The following is a 25,734-nucleotide window of genomic DNA, read 5'->3' on the forward strand; positions in this document are numbered from 1 at the left end:
TTTCGACCCGTCCAGCTGAGGGACGGAGAGTCGAATGTGTGGACGAGTACTATAACTCATTCGTTTTTACGCGAACGACGTGCGATTGCAAAATCGATCGGTAATCTCGCGGACGTTAAAAACCGTATGAAAGTGATGTATACGATGTGAGTTTTGTGACACTTTTAGTCCTTCGGTTCTACGCTCCTCCTTCTGATCTCTTGTCACACACGTGATATGCGCGATCAGGTATCGATACGGCGAGTAAATAACGTTAACGGTAACGCGCGCACTTACATTATAAATGTCGGTCAGTCGACTCTTTTGCGCTAACTTGTTTTCCGGCACTTTTTACTCGTGTCTCTCTCTTTCTTTTTCCCTCATTCAATTAACGGCGATCTGCGTAAGAGGGCTTGTATGACACATGATATCCGTGCAACATCAAGTGGATGTGTGATTCGTTAGATATTTACGATATTTTTTAATAATTTTTACGATATCGCGCACCTGCTACGATCCTGCGTGCCCTGTTGCAATAAAATCTCGTGAATTTATCTATGATACATATACTTAAAAAAATATATATTTTTTTGCACATTAGTATAGTACGTGATCAATATATAAAAATTAATCATGATTCACGAAATAAAATTGAAATCGATGAATATGTGTGTCTAATGTGCTTGGAGAAAATATAATTAAAAATTGCGATTATAAAATAAAAATTCATTGAAATTACCGATCACTTAAAAACTTTTTTGTGCGGCATACACATGAGAAAAGATAAAAATGTTTCATATTAAAAAAAAAACATTAAAGAATGATAAAATGAAATTCAATATCTGTTTACAAATTTGGACTTTATCATATTTTGCTTTGTACCTACAATTTAATGCTGTTTAATTTTTGGAACGTGCAGTGATCGCAGAAAGAGTGCGATTTTTCGTTTTTTTCAATTGTACGTTCCTTTCGATCAAAAGTATCGAAATCTCTAGCTTACGAAATGGTTTACACTGAAAGCATGTTAACGCAATACAGAATGGCGAACTATCGAAGAACGAGATATTCTCTTTGTTCACATCTACAGTTCGGGATCTCGTGAGACTTTTGTAAAATCTTCGCGCTACTCCTTATCGCCGTTTCTTTATAGCATCAGGAAATAATATTTCTCTTTTTCTCGTATTACTCGCCGATTGCGAATCGCTCTTGAGATAAACACACAAGCGAATCCTCGTTCTCTCTTTTTATTCCTTTTTCTCTTTCTCTCTCTCACTCTCTTGAATTACATACATATAGATGCACACGTAACAGACGCGCAGCAGACACGCGAGCTTATTTATTTCGTGCTAATATCATAATCCAGTCGAATTCTCGGCAACTGTTATAGAGATACAAACTATAGGAGTGTAATATATAACGTCGGTACGTGTGTATAGTACAGATTGTCACAAAAATTGGATCCTACAGGGAATAATTAGTAGCTTTACTTTATTAAAAATGTTTAATAGTCAATATATAAGTCGTATCTTTTATATGAATATTGCTGACAATTTTTACAGATGACTTGATATGAACATTCTTTTCTTCGATCATTAATATTTATGAATCCTCTTTTTTCTTGAATTCTTGAAGAGAAATGATTTTTCTTGAACTCTTAGATTATAGATCTCTCTTTACATTAAATTCTCGGATTGTGCATATTTTTGAATATGCTGGCTTTAGATTTTCATTTATTGTATTTCTTAATGAATCCGTGATTGTGCAACGTTATAAATTTCTCGGAGTTTATACATTTATAGTATAGAATAAATCTCATCATTAAAGTAGAATTTACTATGAATCCTGTAGAGATACGATTTTTGCGACACTGTTAATATGAATTGGAGAATGCATCGCTTGATTAACGCACCGCGGTTAAATATACAGTATATGGTAAGAATAATATACAGATACGTAATCAATAGTAGTAAAAAGTAAAAACAGTATGAAAAATTATTGTATTGTTTCCCATTACTTATTGTTACGTCGTGCTCCATACTTTCGAAGTCGCGTGCAAGTTTTGATCCCATTTCTTTTCTTTCTTGCATCTCTAATAAAATAAATGTATTGCAAAAATTCATTTCTTGCATTAAACAATTTTTTTATGAAAATAAAATATTGCAAAATGCTAAAATTTAACCAACAACGTCTAACATGTAGCTACAGCTCTTACAATTAAATGTAGAATATCATAAATTTCCTAAAAACGATATTATTAAATATGCAGTGTCTATATGCTTATAAGTTTATTAATTTTTATCTGAATAAATTACATGCTATTAAGAGTTATTCCGATGATTATTTGACGGTAAGAGCTTTTATTAATAAATAAGTAATATTATTTCTCGTTTCCCGATCAATCTAGCGTTCAACTTCGAAAGTGGAACGTCCAGTTATAAATACGAACACTATATGATATCGTATTACATGTAAGATGTTCTCTATATTTGATGGTCGATGTATTGGTGATGACAATATGATGACGTGCACGACTATATAATGAATAACGAATGATAGGCTATGTCCAAAAACTGCTCCTCTCAAACGGAGCTGTAAGATTTTTTCATTTTTATTTGTTTCATTTGTATTATTGTTTAAGTTTAATTTACATCAGGTATATAAGCGAATAAAATGTTTAGTAATAACGTGCATTAAAATTATCTTAAATCAGATTCATTTTTATCAAATCTTCAAAGAATTTCTTCATATTTTCTTTCTACCATTCATTTTCGCGTATTTAAGAAATATTTGTAACAGTGCATTTTTAGATTTCCGTCACACTTTTCTTCTTTCTCGACGGAATTTGCAGTCAATGATTTAATACAATGAAAATAATGAAAAGTTACTCTACGGAGTTTGTTAGGCTTGACATAAGGTCTTTTATGTGTCTTCGAAAGATTTAAACAAGAAAATTAATTAAAAGTTTATTTAATATTGACAAGCTTTTAACGCACTATCGCGGCAAAGAATATGGGAGTGTTGTGCTGAAAACTCTTTTGATGGGAGTATTTCCATGTTTTCAATGGCGATAATGACCGTAATGATACTGAATGAATTCTGTTCGTTACGATATGGCTCGATTCTCTTGCAGGCGTTTGCCCGCAAGTGCGATAAATCGTGTCTAAAGTGGTTTATTATTGTCGGCATTACATTTTTCTCGCCTTATATAGGACATAAACGTTTTACCGCGCCCGTGAAAATACTCCCTTCGTACCAACTATTCATCACTAACTTTTGGATCATACAGATTTTATCACGCACGATTTTATCCCGCCAGCTCGATCGTTTCGAATATTTCGATCGTTCTGTTTCAAATATTGCGTAATATCCAACATTCGAACAATTTTATTGAAGAGTGAAATCGAGTCATTTGTTTCTCGAAAGGATCTGGCGATGCATAGATCGAACTTTTTACGAAATAATAGATTTGATGTAAATTCATATTTATGATTAAATTATTAATTTTGATATTACTATATGTGCACGCAGCCATAATGATTAAAAATAACTCGAATTATATCGAATGTTATCCATTATCAGGTAACAAAGATATTTTTTTCTATTTTCTATGTGTAACAGAAGTAGAGATATTTACATCGCGTAAAACTGACGTGTGCTGGACAGATTACTTCTTTATCAGATTATGATTGACAGAGATCACCTTTATCGTCATTTTACACATCGTGTAATCACCCAATGTTTAGTAAATACCTAATGTCCAACTTCAGTCGATAACAGAACTATAAATTTGACGAATTATTATATAGAATTTGTAATTTCACTCATACTATTTATTGTAGATTTGATATGTAATACTTGATTACCAGATTTTTTAATTACCTTGTATTTTGCAATTTTCTTTAAATATTTTAAATGATATAATTAATAGCATGGGAAACTAGATTATAAATGAAAATGCATTGCCTGATCCTACCTGAGAGATTTTCATCTTGTTTCTCGTTATTCCCTACCTCACATTATCGCTATTATTATCGCTAATTCCTAAGGGCACAATCACACCATACGCTCGTTCGTAAATTCCTCTGTCTTTTTAACATCTGCCTATATTGTATAGATTTATCTAAGTTTTCTAAACTTTCAAGAAATACAAGCGCACTGCGACATATTCTATATTCTCATTTTATGAATTTTTAATTAATAAACCTCTGCGCTAAAACGAGCTTGGAGATCTAATAATAAACGAAGAACTCGTTTAGTACATGCGATAAATTTTTTTTAGTATGAACAAGTCTTAATGCAGGGTGGTCTCAAGTCTTGTCGAAATTACCACGATTAGAAAAGAAAGATTCTAAACGATTTTTAATAATTATCTATAATACGGCGTATATATAAAAATTTGGAAATTAGTCGGTTTTTTCCTGCATTATATTATATATATTTATATAGGCTTCCTCACCCTGCATTAATAGAAATATGTATATTTATTAAAGAGGGATCTATTTCATTTCGCAGAATGTTTCATGAAATATCGCACGACGTAATGTAACAAGTTACATATAATATAGTCACTTTATCCTATACATATTTTTTTACGTGAAATTTCACTACTAGATTTCTCTCATATTTTCTAAATTGTTAGAAGAGATGAGTATTGTGTGTGTGGACACTTTTAAAATTGTTCCGCTTTTTAGCTTAACTCTTTAATTGCCTCTATCAGGTATACGTACATTGAGTTTGAAAGTACACACGGTATAAACAGGTTCAACGAATCGGCGCAGCTTTAATCCGGTAGCTTTCCTAATCCGTTGAGTTTTATGTAATCGTTCGAAAGATTTTGATATGATTTATCGTGAAAGAATTTAAATTGACAATCCGAACAGAACTTATATACATCGCTTTGATATGCAAGCTACGATATCGCATTAATTTGATATGCATGTAAATGTTGAATTATTATTATTTGTTTCTGGAGTCAACATTCATCGTTGCATTGATATTTTGAAATTGGATACATCTTAAAATTTTTCATGATAATTCCAGGAACATTATTATGTCTTTACTTGAGAGATATGTATTTCAAAAAACATTTTACGCAAGAAATAAAAAGATATGTTTGTTGGACAAAGAATTTTAAATATTTTTTGATTATTTGATGATAGAGTCCGACTAATCTTTTCATTTCTTGGGCTTATTTCGATCGGAGAATGCTGCGCAGCATGTTGATGATCTGAGATATATTAAAGTGTAATAATTTATATACTCTAATCGGCGCATCTATATATATATATATATATCTGTTGGACGCGAGACATTTTGTCGCGATAATACGTCGATCCTTTTCACGCTGTTATGTCAAATACGATGGCTTGATTACGCGCATTTATAATTGCTTGGCGAAGAAATATTATTCGTCAAAAAAGAAACATTCTTTAAAATCTCGCTAACACACATCTTGAGAATTTCTGCTGTTCTTTTTTCATTGAAAAATACACTTCCATTGATGTCGCGTGCACCGACAAACTAAATAGATTAGTATAAGATTTTGAAAAATGTCATTGACTCTCTAATTTCAATTGATATATCAAAAAATCTATAAAAGAACAAAAATCGAAAAATTGTCTAAAAACTTTTAATTATTCTAGAGATTAATCGCCGCTAATAATTGTTCATGAATATCTAACAGCTCTCATTGTGAGCTGTTAAATTAAGACTACAGACTGCTTTCCTCTCCAGAGTTAAATTTCGCTAATATCTCATTCATTTCCTCTTTCACTGTCCCGATCATGGCAGTTTAGCTAGCTTCCGTGTGTCCGAATCCGACAATCGGAATTTTTTTACCTATTCGCTTATCCTAATCGTGGTCTTTGAACCACAAAGGACCGCGAAATCCGTCCATTCGCGTTTGTAGGGACTCAAACGACCTCGAAAAAATCAATTTTTGGAAGTATTTTGATAGTTTATTATATTTTACTTTTCGATATTTCAAATACAGACAGTAATATCTATCTATATGAAAATATCTTTAAAAAAAATCGCGGAAAAAATAGTATACTTCGTAAGAGAACACTACTAATCGTGTGAATCCCTTTTCCTTCGCATTTTCTCTATCTCTCTCTGTCTGATTTTTTTTTACTCGCATATATACTATCGTCATTCGTTCTCTATCTTAGATCAAGTTTAAATCAACTCTGCACGATCTCCACACACAGACACACTCTTCTACTCTTTATCCTCAAAAAAGCTACATATTTCCGTCAACCCATTTCAGCTCAATTGCCACAATATGCGTTAAAAGATTTTGCATATCGGATTGATCTGTCATTATTATTCCATAATTTTAATTTCATTATCGATTGCCGTCTCTCTATTATTATTCGATGAATGAATAATTTTAAAATTGTTTAATAATAAACATTAATATTAATGTACGAATAATACTATCCGATTCAACTCTAGCATCTAGCTTGGGCTGAAAAAGGCGAACATGGAAAATATATATCGCGATCTACGAAATGATGTTGGTAACGAGGAACGTTGACCAATCGCACTCTTCTGATTTATCAATCAATCCATCGGTTCAATCCGTGAAAGTCTCAATCGTGGCGGCATCGAATAGCGCGAATGCCGATCGAATTATATTATATGTTTCGCAGAAGCTATATAAAGGCTACTTGGCGATTTAGTTAGTAAAAATGAAGATGATATTTTCGATGTCTCATCTCAGCACGTAAAATCGGCGACGTGTGTTCTGGATATGTTTGTCGAAGTATGAAACTGTACCGAGGGGCGAGCTATCTATTTAATTTCTCCCCTGCACGCAGATATTATTGGTCGTGATCAAGCTCGAATAAATATTGCCAAGTGTGCGACGACTTGGAAATGATAAATTTGCGCTTCAACTTTGAGAAATGTAATTTTTCAAGATTGTTTATTCTCTCTCTCTCTCTCTCTCTCTCTCTTTCTCTCTCTCTCTCTCTCTCTCTCTCTCTCTCTCTTTACAGATGCTTTTTAATTGCTCTATCGAATGTCTCAAGATCACAATCAAAATTAACCGTTCTGCTTTAACTTGGTTCGAGGACATTTTATTGACAATTCGCAATTTTATCGCTCGAGCAAAGCGTCACCTTATTAAGATTCAAGCGTGACAAACTAACTTTTATTTATTCCGATGTTATTTATTCTGTCCTTCATTCTGTCCTTCAGTAACGCGAGTTTTGCGCTATAGGGTCGCGAAATTAAAATTTCTTTTCATATATATATGTATATTAATCATAAATTCTCTCACACTCTCTCTCTCTCTCTCTCATTTGCTCCGCTCTTTCACCGTTATAACTTCTACATATGTATATGCTCTTCCTTTTTCGCATTCGTAATCTATGGAGACGGCACAAAGCTGAACGGTTCTAATGGTAGATACAAGTATATTACAAGTACATGCCCGCGAAGTATCCGTTCGCTTTGTCGACCCAAAGTAGCGGGAGAGGGAAATAATCATAAAAAAGCCGCATGAGGCACCGGTATAATCGCCGTAAGTGGATAGGATCTCTTGGTTCATGATATCTGTAAGAAATTCTCGGCGTGAATGCAGTGCCAGAGCGCTCTCTAACATAGAACACTTTACAGGCTATTCGATTGAATTAAATAGTGTTTTTGTCAAAAGCAATTTTGTTAAAATTTATATAATTGTCGATAGTTTTTTATTTAATTTTTTATTTAATAAAAAAATAAGATAATAAAATAAACATAATTGATATTTAATTTTTTTATTTAATACAAAAAAATCTGAAGAAACTTAAAAAGATATATATTCAACAATCGTATATACTGAGAATTTAAATAAGATAAATTTGGCTATGTTTTGAAAGATAAAAAAAAGATGAAGAGAAAGAATTCACTCTCTTTGCAAACAAGATGAATTACAATTTCTTGTTACAGTTTTTTCGGCTATTGCGCACGCATTAACGCATCTCAAGCATGTTTTCGTTTCGGATACTCGCGCGCATGTACATTAATGATCTCACGGTAACGATTTTTCATGCAACATTTCGATAGAAATTCTTTCTATATTTCTTAATCACGCGTATTTCGTAACATCGAATCTTTTAAGACGAAAATCACTGGATAACATCTTACGCGTTGCATTTTTCTGAAAAATCACATTATTACATTCCTCAACATAATCGATTTGGCAGTTAAATAGTCGATGGCTGTATATTATATCATAAAAATGTACACAAGAGATAAATAGAGCGACTAAATCTATCTCATTAATTTATATGTGTGTTCAGTGAATTCGTGAACGACGATGCGGCGGTTATCAGTTGCAGTAAGAAAGCCGAGTTGATATATATTGTATATATGTATAAAGACACTCTCGCACGAAAATCGTTACCGTGAACAACGGATATGCTTCGTACGACTAAAACGGCGTTCTTCTTTCTTTCTCTTTCTCTCTACTGCCTCACAGAATACACACCGAGAAACACCTGGCTTACGTGACTAGGCTACGGAACGAAAACTCATTGCGCACACGTGCACCATGAGATCGAATCCCGTCATCTCTCTTTCTCTCTCTCTCTCATGTTTTTTGCTCTATGCGTACATTTGTGACTCTGGTTTCTATCGCATTCGCACACTCACGCACACTCACGCTGTTTGCAATTAATTTTTGTTCAATGATCTCTCTCGGATCGTGTGTTCGGATCTCGCATTAGGTCGACGTTATCCCGCCACTCCGCGCTTCCCTTTTGCAAACATTTGTATGTAACTCCCGAAGCGAATTTCCGAAATGGTGCTCGTTTAGTTTAATAGTTCGATTAGCAATGCAAACAACTCTTGCCTTTTGCTTGCAATTTTTTTTGCCTTCTTTATCTATTTTCGGTCGCATTTATTTTTTGTAAACATATCTATTCGAAACTTTTTAGTATCTTTTGTTAGGAAAATTTTTTTCGGAAAAATACATTTCGCGAAACGATGTAAAGGTTCAGACTGTTGTTCTCTGTGAAAATCATCTATTTGCATCTTTCGTTCTTCTTGTCCGTATGCTACTCCCCGATGCGATTCCATGACACTTAAGGGAAGACGGAAGGTGGTTCGGAATTGCGTTGTTTTGTGGCTCGATATAACTCGCCGGGGTAACACACGACCGATATCTGCGAAGGGGACGATTCGACGTCCTGGGAGAGGGAGGGCGGTGAGGGCACCACCGCTCCGATTCACCCTGCGGGCTCTGGTCCAGGCCTGCCTCTGTCAACACACAAAAATAAAATTTAGATTTTACTTATATAATGAGTAAAATTAGCAAATTCATTTCATATATAAATTTATTGCGTTCTGAAAATGATTGATTTACTTTGATAGCCTAATATGCATCAAAAGTAATTTCGATTATGCGACTTGTTCGACTAATCACTGATTTTTTATTCATGTCATCGGTGAGAGTCTGTTGAATTAATTTTGAGATTAATTGAGAAGATTCTCTCCAGAGGTTTTTCTCTAATCAGAACAAAATAAAGGAATAAAAATTTTAAAAAGTTTAAAGAGTGCAGAAAGGAAGTAGACCTATAAAACAGTTTTGAATCAATATTACATTGTTTTCGTTTACGTTTAACTATTTTCAAATTTCGAATGAAATAATGTTATATGTTTGCATTGAGAGTTTACACAGAAAACTTAAAATTAAATTTAGCTGTAAACGCATGATGAACACAATATATTTTATAAACGCTCCTGACGTTGGCCACTTTTAAATGGAAATATTGAAACTGATAATATTTAAACGCGCGTGTAATATTTGAGCGTATGCATGTTGGACTTGCTCTCGCGACGATTGATAAAAATTAAGCGATCGTAACGAGAATGGGAGTTATTTTCTTATGTAAATATGAAGGCATTTCACTGTTGCAGTACATTCCAGCTTTACGAAAATTTATTTATATTTCCGTATATTAAAATTTATATTCTTAATTATTACGCTCGCATAAAAGAATAGCAGCTTTTATGCTTTTAAATAATTATATAATACATACAATATTGAACGTTACCGGAATACTTTCAAACAATCTTTAGAAATCTGTAACTCGAATCTCGCGCAACGCGGCTATTGTGTAACGGAATTTACTTTATTAAAGATTTGCTGATAAACTTTAGTTCCTTCCAAGAGTATCGCGCATCTATGACTGCGAGAGATGTTTTCATTTCCCTATTATACAAAGTTTAGCTTTTCATAATCGCTTTCATAAACAAGCGAAGCAATCGCCGTGCTGTAATAATAACGTGAAATGAAATTATTCACAGAGCGACCACGAAGCGGCATAATGCATAATAAAATAAGGCTGAATAAACAACGGATATATATCGCTCGAAGCCACATCGGGATTATTCATAAATATCATTTTTGAATGTTGACATTCGCAGGCTTGATATAAAAGGTGAAAAGTATCTTTGATATTCGTATATAAAACGGAATGTTCGGCCCGAGGCGGACCACCTTGTCGGGACACAATGCTAATGGCCACACTCTTTGTAACTGGAATTTTCAAAGTTCCGGGCACAAGTTACACTTGCGTTTCAAAGAGAAACGAAGGCAATGATAAAATCGCGCGACGCGATCGCCGGATGCAATTTTTAACTCACCTACACAAACCACTCGTCTTTCTGGCTGGAGGAGATGTCACTGAAAGATAAAAGAAAGATGTATTTTAATGTATAGGTTATTCAAATCGCTTATAATTAGATAACGATTAAATAGTGTGCGCTTTTCCTCTTATCGAAAAATATGGCGCAAACATAATAATATTGATTTTCGTAAAAATTATAGGAAAGGATTTCTTCAACCTGCTTGAATCAAATAATTGCATGTTTAATTTTTTTTCTATAATTGGAGAGCAAAAGAACATTTTATGACAATTTCTATCACAAACGCGAAGTCAATAACTTAAAACATATATTAGAGAAAATTTGCAAAATCAAATTCTTGCTAGTTCTGCACTTTGCCGCGAGCTGTTTTTTTTTTATTTTGTTCTTTAGCAAGTTGACACAAATTTATGCAGTTAACAAATTTTATCTTCTTCCAGTTAGCTAAAAAATATTCGTAAACAAGAAAACAATAATAATACCTACATATATCATTTTATAACGCAGTTATTGAATTTTTATATGTAGATTATGCTATATTGTGTTAATAATTAGAAAAAAATAAACTGCCAAAAAAATACAGATAAATGTAAAGTACTTCTTTTCTATATTTTTATTTTTAATAATTACTTATTTCCGAAAAATTATGAAAGAACTAATAAATAACGAATTACATGAGAAATAGAATAGACAAATGCAAAAATATGCGCGAATTACATGAGAAATAGAATAGACAAATGCAAAAATATGTAGCTCATATACTTTGTACATAGTATAGGTTAATTTTAATTTATGAATATATTCGATCGTTGAATTCTCTATTTTTCGATCTTACCTTCTCGTATCTTCTTTATATTAGTCTTTCTCTAACTGATCACTTACTTTTATATCTGTGATAATGATACATTCACGTAGACACATGTACTCATGCTAATGTTATAATACACGATTCTTCTGTACTTTTGAAAATAATTTTTAACCATAAAGTTATAATTACATATATACTTGATAATTTAATAACAATATCTTTATTTTATTTTAATCTTTATAATAAATAATGATATTTTTAACATTATTATAATTTATTTAATTAATTAATCTCGTTTTTCTATTTCTTACCTCAGAAGATTCTGTTCAAGGTAATAGAGATTTAATTATTTGATAGAAAAAGAGGGAAACAAATAGCGTAAGATCGATCCTTTGGATTGTTGATCTGTTAATGTTTTTCAAGCCTACACTTTCCTCGACCCGAGTCATATGCCTCAAAACATCTGATTTCGGGATATTATTATTATACGCTCTTACGATTTTTTTAGATAATTATTATTTACGAATGAAATCATATAGAACTTATAGTATTAATAATCCTCTTATCATTCGAAATCCGCAATTTTTGCGATGGCATCTTTTTCTTTCACATTCTTAAAAGCAGTGAGGTATTACATTTGCATTAAACAAATAAAATTACTCGCATATTATATTAACCTTCTTATATTACAACTATTTAGGCGATTTTCACTCAATATGATAAATCCTCATAAAATAAATAATTATATATGTATAAAATATATGTTTTGACAGTTTCTTATTTAATAGAAATATCTCATGTTTTATTCTTATCCATATCTTTTGTTATTTATATCATTATCCTTTTCTTCAAAATTTTATTGCACGTCAGAGAAAAAAATGTAATTATTCGAAATAATCCAGATACAAAATTAACGCAAATACAATTTAAAAAAAAAAATATCTAGCAACTGAACTTTTTTATTGAGAAAAAAAATATCTCCCGAAAAGAAAGATATGGAAAATATCTCTCTCACCTGTCGGAACCATGGCTCCTCACTTTGCCTGGCAGTAGAGGCGGACCCGGGCCGCGCTGTGCCCGAGCCTGAGGCCCGCAGGGCGCAGCCAGTTTCCCGGCCGTGGCAGGGTCGTGGCCCCCATTACTCCGGGCGCAATCCCCGAGCCGTAAGTCCCCAGGGGCCCCAGGGTGCCGGTTGTGCCCTTCAGCGTGGTCATGCCCATTGGTAGACCGGCGCTTGCTCCGTTCGATCCGTACATCTGTTGCACTAAAATGCCGTAAGACACATCAGTCCAGCCACACCACCTGCATCTCTCTCGACGATAAGGTCGACTTTACTTTTACATACTTCGCGCAATTAATTTAGAAGGCATTTTAGGGTTCGAGAGATAATATAATGATATATTTATTTTTATGTATTAATTCTACAAAACAGTCATAAAAATTAAATTGTAGTAATTTTTAGAGGATCTGAAGGAGAAGAAGAATAATTTTTAGATTTCGGAATAATTATAGCTACATTTATAGTTATACATTCTTTTAGAGCTTTTCTATTTCCTTCTTTGATTTTATGTATATTTAAATTTCACTAATTACGTGCACGTCATTCATATTATCCTTATAAGTTGTATATATTATTTCATAAAATTTGATAAAAAATTTGATTTACGAAATATATATCAAAAGCGTAAATATATGCATTTAATCATATCATTTAATCAACAGAATTATATAATTAAAGTGGATATCGCCCAAAATAAGCATATGTTACGATCTCTTTTATATCTCTAAGATAAATTATATATTAAAATTATACTTAAAACGAATGTAATCATACAGACTAATAAGGTCGACTTTACTTTTACATACTTTGCGCAATTAATTTAGAAGACGTTTCAGTATTAGACTTTTATATATTTATCCAAATTATATATATCCAAATTATGCTATAAAACATTCTTAAGAAGAAAATTGTTATAGAAACTTTTAAAGGATCTAAAGGATCAGAGAAAGAATTTTGTGATTTCGGAACCGCTTATGCAATCGTGAACTTGTAGTAGTTATACTGCTTAAATTGTAACGTCATTGAGAAGCTGTATATCTAGATATTTATTATATCATTTATACAAAGTTTTAGCGTTTTAAAATCTTTACTATATACTGTTGTTTGTTGTAGATATATTTGTTCAGTTCATTTTACTTATTACAAAATAATATTTTATTTATTGATAAAATATGATAAAAATTATTTCATATGTGCAACAAAACCAGTAGGAACATTGATACTATTACATTTCATATCATAAGTCATATTAGTAAATTTTAAATGGATTCTAATCTTAAGAGCACGACGTATAACTGTGAGAACGAGATTAAAAATTCTCAAGCGCAACATTTTTGACATTCGCAATGCATGCAATCTATTTTCCCGTCGTCGTGCGACAGCCGACATGCGTTGCGCGCTTTTCCGCGCGCGATTACGCGGTGAATTTTCCGGCGCTCTTTCAGCTGTCACTTATATCTACGTACGGACGAATAGGATAAACTTTGCTTTATGCGCGGAGTCCGGAATCCGGGTCAAGCGGATTTTGCAAACTATATGGTCGAGGGTAACGCGGTTAACGTTCCCGGTGATTTTTCGGCGTGCGCGAAACGTGACGTCGCGAGAGCGTGAAATCTACGCGCGAAACGTGACAGGGATAAAGGACGACCGACCGGGCGATCTTTCGGAGACACTTGGCGAAGTTGCACGTATTTACGGTTAACTATGCAAAAGTTTGGGCGATTCCGAGCGGCCGTACGTCACAGCTTTCGGCTATCTGACGTCTCTCGCGAATTATGCCAGAGCGAAAGCCGAGAACGTGAATGGCGTAAAGTACATCTTTCTTGTCATATAAGAATATATTATAATTCCCAAGCAAGCTTCAAGCAAGCGCCAATAATTTGATATATAATTTTTATAATTATTATTTTACTAAAAATGCGCTACGCGCGCGCCATTCTTCGATTATATGTTAATAAGAATATTTTTAAAAAAATAACATAAAGTTTGTTTAGACTCGATTAATATTTTTTCACAGAAATCAGCTGATTAAAGCGTTAATTTCCTAATTAAATTTTAAAATAATAATATGTTATAAAAATTAAAATAGTAATATGTTGTAAATAATATGTTATAATATCTTATTCTCGATTAATATTTTTTCTTTATAAAGCTATATCTTTTCGAACGAATCTCCTTCGAGTTTTAATTAATTATTAATATTAAGTCATGTATATCGTATCGCGCGCGCGCTATTAGAGTGAAGTTGCCGATGTTTGTAGAATAGCGGCCATTACCGAAACGCCGCGAGTATCAGGTAGTTCGAGCTGCGTCCCGCTGTGATTAATTAGTAAGCATAATCGTTAGAAACGATTTCTAACCTTTGTATTGTAATATTTATCTATCGCATATCATAATTTCAACGTTAATATGCAGGCGTAATTGTTCGAAACGTATATTTCGCGAAAACTTCGATGCAAAATCTCTTGCCAACATAACCCAACTTAATCTGTTGTCGCGCGCGCGAATGTGTTGCGATCCGTGGATATATCTATCGTTAATACTAGCTTACATATTTATATTGTGTATGTTATAATGCGAAATAATAAGATTATTCTAATATATGTATATATTTTATTTGTTACAGGTAGCATTGCGATACACAGTGCGATTCACGCGTCGTGTCGGGAGTGCCGTATAAAATTTCGCGTGTCGGGAGTGTCGTGTAAAGTGTCGCGCGATCGTAATTATTCGTATTTTCGCGAGTGTCGTGAGTGCTACCATGGACCAAGAGAGGAGGAGGAGGCCCGGGGAGGCGTCGGGCGACGTCGGGGCAACTATGAGGTATGCAAAATAAAACATTTTTTCTAAACTGTTTATGAGATGTTCGACACACACATATGTATATACAACATAATTTGAATATTTTGTTTTCAGATCAATGTGCTGTGTACTACAACTTCGCTATTGCACGTATCGGTGAGTGAGAAATTGTTTATTTTCTAATTTTTACTGTTTAATTTCTATAGCGGTAATAGGTGTATATGTATATGTTGAAAATATTAAAATAGTAATATGTTTTTAATATGTTATAATATCTTATCCGCAATTAATATTTTTTGACAAAAATCAGCTGATAATTGTCAAAAATATTAATCGAATTTAAAATATTATAACATTCCTTTCTAAAAAAGGTATGTTAAGTCGATTTTCGCAATTATTGCTGCATCTTCCGCGATGCTTATTGATTGTCTCGATTCGCATTGTGCCTTATATTCGTAGCATCGAGAGAGGCTGTCATCGCTGTCAGAATTAGTAGTTTGACAGTTTGTTCAAAATAAAATTAAATTAAATAATGTTTTAAGTAATATGTTATAATATTAAACTCGATTATATATAATATGTTTGACAGAAATCAGCTTATTTCTGTCGAAAAATATTAATCGCGGATAACGTATTACATATTATTATTTAATTTTATTTTGAACAAACTGTTAAACTGCTAACCCTCGCTAAGCCTCTCGATATTACGAATATAATGCACAACGCGAATCGAGACAGCCAAGCGGAAAAGCATACCGGAAAAGAGGCAACAATACTTGCGAGAATCGACTTAACATGCTTTTTTTTAGAAAGGATTATATATATGAATATAATATATTAAAATGAAAATTATAAAAATTATAATGTAACATATTAAAAATTATAATAATTTTATAAAAATTATATATCGAATTATTGGTGCTTGCTTATTAATATAGTTTATTTTATTTTATATATATATATATATATATATATATATTATATATATATTTAGAAATTTTTATAATTTTTATAATTTTATGTATAATTTTTTACACAATGTACGCGATATTTTTCCGATACTTTCACTATCTCTTATCATATACATTTATTGTCTGTGTATCTTTATTTAAATTTTTTGTCCATGAGAGTGGATTTTATATAAACCTTTTTGCAAATGACAAATGATAAACTTTACAATTCCTAGTATATACAATTTCTAGTATTTTTCGATAAATCTTTTGTATATTGCGTTTAGTAAAATTGATTTGTGATTCGAAGATGTATCTATATCACAGAAAAATGCATGTGATTAATATTAATCACAAAAAGTTAGACTGATTGGATCGAATGGCAAAGAAATGGCTTGATGATATTCTTGAGTTTTTACTGACTTATGCGATTTGTCAGCGCAAAATAAGCGTTGCAGCATTAAATACTTGGGGATAAGTCGCTCGCGATTTTAGAAATTCGAAGCAACCGCGTATTAGTTTCATAAAAGTTTGGTCTTTTGTCTGTTTCACATGCAAATGACCGACCATCGCTTTGCCGATTTAAAGGGAATCGTCAAGTATATTTTAATCGAATACTATTTATTATTCGCTATAGAATAATCGCATAGTAATTCGGCGGTTTACAGATGCAAAAAGAACATTACTTCGCTAATATGAACGATTTAAGCGATCAATAACCCTTTGCCTAGTTGGAAAACAATCTGTTGCATAATCAAACGATTAATTGCTCTCTATCGTATTACAAATTCGATGGTGCAGTTTGGCTCATGTGACAGAACGCAATAATAGTGTTATGTTACATTATGCTACAGGATGTAGCAATAGCATGCGTTTCTCATATTTTTGCGAAAACGTTTGCGCCGCTTATGATATATTACTCTATTATACGTTTTCGCTGCATAGCTTGAATTTTAAACGGCTGTAATGACGATCAATACGGCGCAATATAAAGAGGGGGATTTATTACTCTATATGTATATTGTATGTACCACGTTTAAAACGAATGAATTTTTGTGATTCTCGTAACTTTACGTTAATATCACAAATAAAAGAAAATGAGTTTGTGGCGCAAGCCATATTCTTATATCGCGATGGCAATATTATTTTACGTAAAAAGTGCACATTTACGGTCATCTTCCGATATATATTCTATCCAGCGAATAATTGCGAATATGCATTTTCATGCGATCTCTCTTAATTCAAAGTGTCACTCACAGGGAAAGAGGTGCGCATTCCGCGACGAAATTCCCGTCTCACCCCATAAAGCGAGAATGAGGCCATTTTTTGGCCTCTTCGACGACGTCGGCGTTTTCCGTGAATTCGCCGTTCGCGGACGATATTTTTCAAGGTATCGAAAAAAAGGACGACGCAGCGTCCTAAAGAATGTCATTCGGCCAAAAAATTTATGATCGACGCCGAAACTGTATAGAAAAGAGCCGCGAAAATGGTTTTGTGGAACTGAAGGGAAGGGATTTTTTATCGTCGACGAATTTTGTTCTTGTTTCCAACATTATTTCGCGATATGGAATTTTTAAATAAATAAATAGATATATATACGATACGATACGATAATCTAAAGTGGATATATTACGATAAGTTTTATCGTTACAATTAAAATAACATTTGATTAAATATTGTTTGTATATTAACTTCTGTAAACAAAGTCATACACATATATACATAAATTTACATCCAAATTCACTTTAATTCGATAGTCTAAAATAAAAGTTAAATTTAAATTTTGGATTTTATCAATTTATTTTTATTTTATGAATAAAATAATAATATTAATAATGATAATTATATAATATTTTATTTTTATTTTATGAATTTATTTTTATTTATTTTTTATTTTGAATTTTATTTATATTTTATTTTATTTTAAAATTGATTGTACACATTTCTCTCCTGTCAGTGTAATATATCGAGAAAAAATGCTATTAATTGCGTTTTACGAGAAATCTAATTTTTCAAATTTAATAACATTTGCATAAATATATTTCTCCGTGTTACATTAAAAGCATCAAAACTCAATATTTACAAACGGCGACTTTAGATTTCTGGATGGCGTTCCGTTCTCTTAAACAGCCATCCGAGAGACTGCATACACAGAACGCAATCATGTGATGCAAGTTACGTGGCAGTTGAAATACAACAGTGCCAAAAGTGAGCTCTCTCGGCTGACGGACGAGTGTAGTTTGGAATATGCATGAGATGCTGTAGTCGGTGGATGATCACGTTTTCCGGGATCTGATCTCCTTGCGATCTCCATATGCGCTGTATAAAGGGCTTTTAGCGAAATCGCCAACAAAACCGACGACGCCCAGTAATAACGGCAGCATACAATGGGATCATCGCGAAAATGGCGAGAGAATGTTACGTTTATTCCGGCATATAATCGGTGTATTGATTTCTCGGCAATTGAGGTCACGTAATAGCCATAAAATCTCAGAATTTCGTCGCACAGACGTTGATAAAAATAGTATTCGCAGTATGGCTTGCAAGAGAAAGAGAGAAAAAGAGTAGTATTATTTTAACTCTGACATATTTTTTTACACTTTTTACGTAGATATGTAAGTGGAAATATCACGTTTCGAGATCAAATTGAATCGATGTGTAATAGCGAGCTATTTTCAGCTGCAACAAATAAATGGCATAGAAAGATTTTATACTATATATATACATATATAATAGTTCAGATTTATATATTATTCAGTTATAATAATAATTCAGAATATTCATAATTAAAATATATATTTAGTTAATTTTATAAATGGATAAATATATGTATTAACATGTAATTCTTAATATTACATTAGAAAATGGAATATATTATTTTCGTTGATGCAATTGTGATTGCGAATTAATGAAAGGAAGAGAAAGAGAAAGAAAAATTAATTTCTAGATCGCACTTACATTATCAGTAATCGAACAGTGATTACTGATGAAAGAACGGAATATGCGATAGGTATCAGATAATGATTTTCACCGATAATGAGCTTATGGCGCGATATAATTATTACGTTGCATAATTATTATTCATTGAACGCGCATATATACAGGGACGATATCCGCAATAACGATAATTGATCACCAAAAGCGATTACTTCACACAACATTTACTTGTGCCTTGGCTAATTCACGCATTTATCGTCTTAATACATTGCACCGTAAATTTATTTAGTACGTGTGTCTTGTAAAATTGTTATTAAAATGTCCTGAGCGACGTATAGTCGATATAAATTATCTGGGATGATTTTAAACAATTTTGAAACTCAATATGGATATTATATTAAATCGCTCCCTTTGTAATACGTCATCGATGTATATCCAATTTCATTGTAGTAGAATTAATAGAGAGCTGAATTTCATATATTGGCGCATATATGGAGAGATGAAAGCTTCATACATTTGAATAGCATAATAAATTTGTTAATGATAACTTCACAAATAATATTTCAAATATATTTTTATCAGTTAATTGTTATTCGATTGTCAATATAAAGAATATGGAAAAAAATTAATGATGCTCGAACGTAAAATACGGATTCTCATATCTTATACGATATAATGATTTGCACGAATTTGCACGTTTATCTTTCAATTTTAGAGACACATTTCTCACACTATAATTCAGCAGTTCTTTACGCAGACATAGTCGATAAGGCTCCGGGAAAGGAAATTATTTTGAAGTTCTTGAAATGCTGTCAGACGTAACATCGTGACTCTCGTAAATCTTACGAAAGAAATTTGCCGCTCACGAAAATAACCCCGGGGTAAAGTAAACAGCCGAGGCGGAGAGAGCTAAGGTAATGCGTGGCTAATGCGAATTCCGCGGTAAAGTTTTATTAAATTATATTCCACTCGGCAAATTCAAATTATCTCGGATACTGCGCCTGCGAGGGCGCGCGTACATATAGTATATTTGCTCGTACCAAGAGAAATATGTTTGTCTGGAGGCATATATACATATACGTGTATGTGTATGTGCGAGAGATACCAGAGTAAATCATGGAAAGTGGACTACATAGGATTTTTCTCCTGCATTTTTTTATTTTTTTACACTCGATGTCGAGTATATCGCTGGACACAGTATCGCGTGATATATCTCCGCTTAAAATGTGGATCGAAAAAAAAGAAAACAAATCGTTTCGAGTGAAACTGTTGGCTTCGTAAAATGTTCAAAAACAAAATCGTTCACAAAAAAAATGTATTCAAGATGATAAATACATATACATATGTAGCGCGTCGAGAGTTTGAAGATTCTTCTTTAAAAATTAAATTTTTTCCATATTTTTTCTACAAATTAAAAAAATACCATAAAGCTCTTTTGCCTCAGTGCTGGAAACAAGTTTCTCTCGTCTAATCTCCATTGCAGCGCGAGTCGAGAAATAACGAAATAGCATCCGCTCATTGTGATTCAGCCTCTGTGGAGTATTGCACGCTCATTCGGCGCATTTTCGACAAGTTTTCCTTTCTTTTTCTCTCACCCACTTTCATTTCCTACCCTATACCTACTTTTCGTTCTCTCTTCCCTGCATTTTTCCTTCCGAAGACTTCTCGCATTCTATCGCCAAGATTGGGATTCTTGCGCATCTGGAGACCAGCGCGCCCTTTCCATCAACCCTTTCCTCGACGATCCGATGCGATGGCGAGAATGCGGGATTGCGGTAGGGATGCGCATTTCTCCGCCTAAGTTTAAATTGTGTACTCTGGGAAACGGTTCGCCCCCCCCCCCCCTCCCCCCAAACTATTCGAACAACTTTTAATACGGCTGCCATTGCCTGCTCGCAAAGTATGATAATCAGCCGGTTCTTCCGCTCGCGGATGGAAAAGGAGCGGCGAGACACAACAGTTTCGTTCAATCTTAATTTTTTTTTGTAATTTTTTTAGAATGCGCGCCTTATATGTTCAATGAGGGTAAAAAATTCAATTCATCGATGAAAATGTCAAATTATCCCATATAACATTTTAGGACAGAATGCGTAGTCCCTGTGTGTCACAAAACATTTTTCTTTAAATATACATTTTTAAATATATTAATATTTTACATTATATATATAATATATAAAAAAATATATATTTAAAAAATTATATATTAATTTATATTAATATATTTAATTATATAATATAATTATATTTTAATATTTTTATATATTGTTTTGAGAAAAAAAGGACTATAATACATTGCAACCTTGTATTCTCAAAATTGTGCGTTGATTTATGGGCGATTTGTCAGCTGGTCGCATCCGATCTCGCGCATTCGGAAGAAACTCGTCCAAAGTCAATTTAAGAGTCTTAATTGGGCGGACGCGGGGCGACGATCTCGCGGCTTAATCGCAAATTAGTGTCAGGGGCAACCTGTTGCTGGGACGCGGAATTTGTCGTTCAGTTTCAAGCTATGACTATTGAGCTTTCTCGAGAGAGGAGAGAGAGAGTGTGAGAGAGAAATTACTCTCTCCGTCTCGTGCTTTTTACTCCAATCATTCTTGCCATCACGTAGTCGGTAACGAGGCTCTCGTTAGTTGCTAACGAATTGTTTGGATACAATCGTGCGAGTTTCCTTCTCCCTCCCCCTGGGACGTGTTCCTCGCATTCATTAACATTCGAATCAGGTCGGCTTGGATTTTGAATGCTTTGATACTGCGGATTAAGTTGATTGGATCGCATTATATGAACGGTTCTCCGGAAACGAGGTTAACCAATGACTGCATGGATACACAGATAGAGAAAGGAAAGAAAGAGAGAGAGAGAAATAGATCGCGGTAGTATCGTTCCGTAATTTATAGCAAATAGTTTTCTCTGAAAATTAAACGCATTTTTTGCGTCCAGGATCGTCCAAACTGTTATGTGATTATAAAATCGTAAATATTATAATTATAAAGTATATACAATTAAATAATTATTGTAGCGTGGAAAACAGAAGTTTATATAAACTTAATGAATATATATATTAAAATTTAATAAGATTTTTTAAAAAATAAAATTTAAAATTAAGTAGGTCAATGATCAAAGCAAATAACAAGCGTTGATTGAGAAAGTACACTAACTTGAATTTTACGAGATTTTATTCCTTTTATATTGGATATAATATATGTATTATATAATTGGATGTAATATATAATTGGATGTGTATGCATATAAGATATATGTACGTGTAATACTTCGATTTATATGCTTACTATAAAAGTACATTCTTGAAACGGGCATTACATATTGAGATGCGTTAACTTAAAGTAAGGTTTATTACGAAGAATATCTGTTTAGAATTTAAGCAAAAATGTTAAAATCAGGAAGAATGTCTAATCAAATTTTTATTTGTTTATATTTATATTATACTTATATTTACTTTATCATTAATATGAATTATCTAACTTGATATTCACAAGATACATATAAAATAATAAAATATCTAAAAATAAAGTTATTTGAGTAAAATCTTCAAATAGTTAGACTAGATAAAATAATAGTTTCTGAAATTTTCTTTATCTTCTATTTTTAAATTATTTCTAAATTATTTTCGTCAAAATATAAATGATGTTAAATATTATGGCATTATTATATGTATTATAAATATCAAATATATATTTTCTAACTAATGCATTAATTGTCTAAAAATAATAAAATATTGACTTATATATTAATATCGAAAAATTTAACAAAAATATAACAAAAATGCCTCTGCAAATATTAAGCTAAGAGAAAAATAATCGAAAAGCTATTTGTGGGATATCTTTAATTCTCTCGGGAAATGTCTTTCATATAGCGTACACAGATAATAAGTCTCATTCTCCTGAGATCGATTCTCGAAAATCTAACAGAATCAGTTCATAAGGTGGACTTTCGGTCTTCTCGTAGCACTATTCCCTTTATATCGGATACTTTGATGCATTCTCGACGAGAAAGGTATAAGCAAAAAGATAAAATCACGAAAGATTCGTATAAAAAATTCTACGTAACATTACTATTTGTCGATACATATTTAATTTCAAAATCCATGTATTATGTAATGCAATAATATATCAGATATATCAGAACATATATCTATATATATATATATCTTATCATGCAAAATGCATGCATCTGTCTATTATTGAGAAATAATTATGGAGTAAAATGAATGAAAAAAAAACGAGGGACAAGATTGATTAGAAAAAGAAGCAAGGCAAATTTGACAATATTGGAGCTTGACAATATCGTAAAAGTATTATACAACAGATAAAACAGTTTGAATAGGCGGATTTAATGATTATAGATAGACATATAGATGGATAGATACAGTTGTAAATACTTTTTATTTGATCACCGTACGTTAGATCGATATGAAATTATCTAGTTTGCTAGTACGTCGCAGTCATGTTCCGCACTTCTCCGATTTGGCGAGATATCGATTAGCAGGTCCCGGCAGTTGTCTGACCTTGACATGCTACACCTTCTCGGGCAACATCAGATTCACGAGACCGCGTAACGTATTCCAAAATTGACAAAGAAAGGTCTCGCGAGACTTTGCTCAATACTGATCATCGATTTCATTCACCTAATCTCAGAGACCACAATAATAAAACTCGTAACAAAGTTCGTAATCGTCTTCAGCGTTCTGTCACATTCCTTTTAGATATGTTCAGATGTTTTTTTTTTAATTTTGCATTTCGATATAAGAAGATGATGCTTATATCACGCACTCTACTGCAAAATAAAATATACAATTATAATTTCTGCTTTCGTTCTCATAACGAAAAAAAAAAGATAATTGAACAGGATATCAAGGTCTATTTGTAGTAAATTATCACTCGCTATTTTTAAAAATAAATTAAAAATCTCTAGAGAAATTACGCATATCTCTTAAAATTTTAGATATAATGTTAATCGCTTAATTTAAATATCATTTTGCGAAATGAAATTCGAATCTAATTCGAATTATCTAATCTAATTAGAATTTGTTTCAAAATTGTGTTGAATGACTTACAATATTCTCTCGACAAAGAACTTGGCATCACCGAGATATCTCAATCTTCCCGACACGCAACGTCGCGTTAACACGAAGAGTCTTTTACATTTTCGCGCCCCTTATCTCGCGTTTTATCAATCCGTACGAGTAAGTCTCTCGCGATCTCGTCGTAACATTTTTCGAAGAAAATCGCAATCACTGATAAAGATCATGTTGATAAAAATCATGCTGGTAAAGATCCTGCTGGTAAAGATCCTCTACCGTGAATATTCCCTCCGCATACGGGCTCTGAGCCTTCGTCTTCACCAGATGAAAGCCCTGATATCTCTTGTTGACATCCTCGCCCATCAACACCGCGGGATATCTAGGCGGGCAGAGACCCAGCAGATAAGCCACGAATCCGTAACAGGGCCAGCCCCAGAAACCGATCTTTGAGTTGATCGATTCGGCGAAGTACTCCGCCGCCCTGTGATGATTACATCCGAATGGATTCCCATGCTCCCAGCATCCAGGCTGATTGACCCCGCCGTTCATGTAAAAATCGATGTGGCCGCTCGGCTCGATCTTACCCTGAATAAAGGCATTCGTGTGCAGCACGTCGACAAATTCGGCGTCGCTCGCATCGAGCTTCTCGTCCTTATTAACGGTGATGAAGAGCGGCATCGCTGGGTCGAGGCCGGTGATCCTAGGCAGCCGATACGGACGCAGCACATTGGCCGCGAATGCGGGCACGTGAGCACCTAGACTGAAACCGATCATGTGGATGTCCGCGGCACCGTAATCTCTCAGACGATTGACCAGCTGTGCCAGACAATCGCCCACGTGAGGCACGTTGTGGACGGCCAAGGGATAACACGGCGCCGTCGCCAGACGATGCCAATCGACTGCTATAACATTATATCTGCTTCTCTTCAAGTACTCGTTTCTGATATCCACCAAGTATCCTAGTTGCATATCCGAATTGTAGCCGTGCACGATAATCTTGGTAGGCACCGCCGCGACAAAGTTGGTATCGGCAAGATTCGAACTCGTGTCGTTCATTAGGATTTGTTGTCCCTCTTCCAGATTGAATCTTGTGTAGAGGAAGAACGTGACTTCCTCGTCGGGACAGGTTTGATTGGTGTTCACCAGACAGGGTCCCACGAAGTAGTCCTTACCGAGTTGATCGTCCACCGCATTACTCACGACGAAGGTTGTCTGCGTGCTCGCGGTCGTAACAAATTCGCAGATCACGAAAAGAATAGTTAAAATTTTCCAAATTCGCGGATAACCACCCCGTTTGGCGGTCGTCATCTCGTATCCGTGAGGAGCTTCACCTTGACCACGGTAGCGCGCGAAGAAACGTCTGTGAATGATTCCAGGCGACTGTTTGGTGGGAACTGGTCGCTGCAACGATTGGCTGATCGTTGCGGGCGAAACTTCGCAACGATTGAGCAACGTCACGTACTCGACGAGCCTCGACGAGCTTGGAATCCCTAAAGAGCACGGACACACGCGGCAAGGTGTTTTT

General features: G+C 33.6%; 2 protein-coding genes and 1 long non-coding RNA gene across 5 annotated transcripts in view; 1 reads left to right on the forward strand and 2 right to left on the reverse strand.

Annotated features, from left to right (window-relative positions):
• LOC145938791 (uncharacterized) overlaps window positions 1–25,734 on the forward strand; it is a 108,403-nt gene that overhangs the window by 15,340 nt on the left and 67,329 nt on the right. Inside the window, exons 4-5 of the long non-coding RNA XR_014425736.1 lie at window positions 15,109–15,305; window positions 15,399–15,440. This is a non-coding gene — a long non-coding RNA (uncharacterized LOC145938791). The remainder of the gene's footprint in view (window positions 1–15,108; window positions 15,306–15,398; window positions 15,441–25,734) is intronic.
• Window positions 1,210–24,355, reverse strand: LOC145938790 (uncharacterized). Of its 2 annotated transcripts, none has more exons than XR_014425735.1 (4): window positions 24,243–24,355; window positions 12,438–12,686; window positions 10,615–10,654; window positions 1,210–9,225 (listed from the first exon to the last, which is right to left on the reverse strand). XR_014425735.1 is itself a non-coding variant. In XM_083042551.1 (4 exons), the coding sequence occupies exons 1-3, from the start codon at window positions 24,268–24,270 to the stop codon at window positions 10,615–10,617; spliced, it is 309 nt and encodes a 102-aa protein (XP_082898677.1). In that variant the 5' UTR covers window positions 24,271–24,321; the 3' UTR covers window positions 1,210–9,225. The 2 variants fall into 2 exon arrangements, 1 of the variants encoding a protein (XP_082898677.1); XM_083042551.1 differs by having other exon boundaries at window positions 12,438–12,678; window positions 24,243–24,321.
• Window positions 22,327–25,734, reverse strand: part of LOC145938783 (uncharacterized) — a 193,936-nt gene continuing 190,528 nt past the window's right edge. For both annotated transcript variants that reach the window (XM_083042538.1, XM_083042539.1), the window contains exon 6: window positions 22,327–25,699. In XM_083042538.1, coding sequence (XP_082898664.1) covers window positions 24,420–25,699 — 1,280 coding nt within the window. In that variant the 3' untranslated portion in view covers window positions 22,327–24,419. The remainder of the gene's footprint in view (window positions 25,700–25,734) is intronic.

The sequence above is a fragment of the Prenolepis imparis genome, unplaced genomic scaffold (assembly GCF_030444845.1).
Source record: "Prenolepis imparis isolate NDT839.2.m4 unplaced genomic scaffold, iyPreImpa1.0 SCAF_7, whole genome shotgun sequence".
NCBI lineage: Eukaryota > Metazoa > Arthropoda > Insecta > Hymenoptera > Formicidae > Prenolepis > Prenolepis imparis.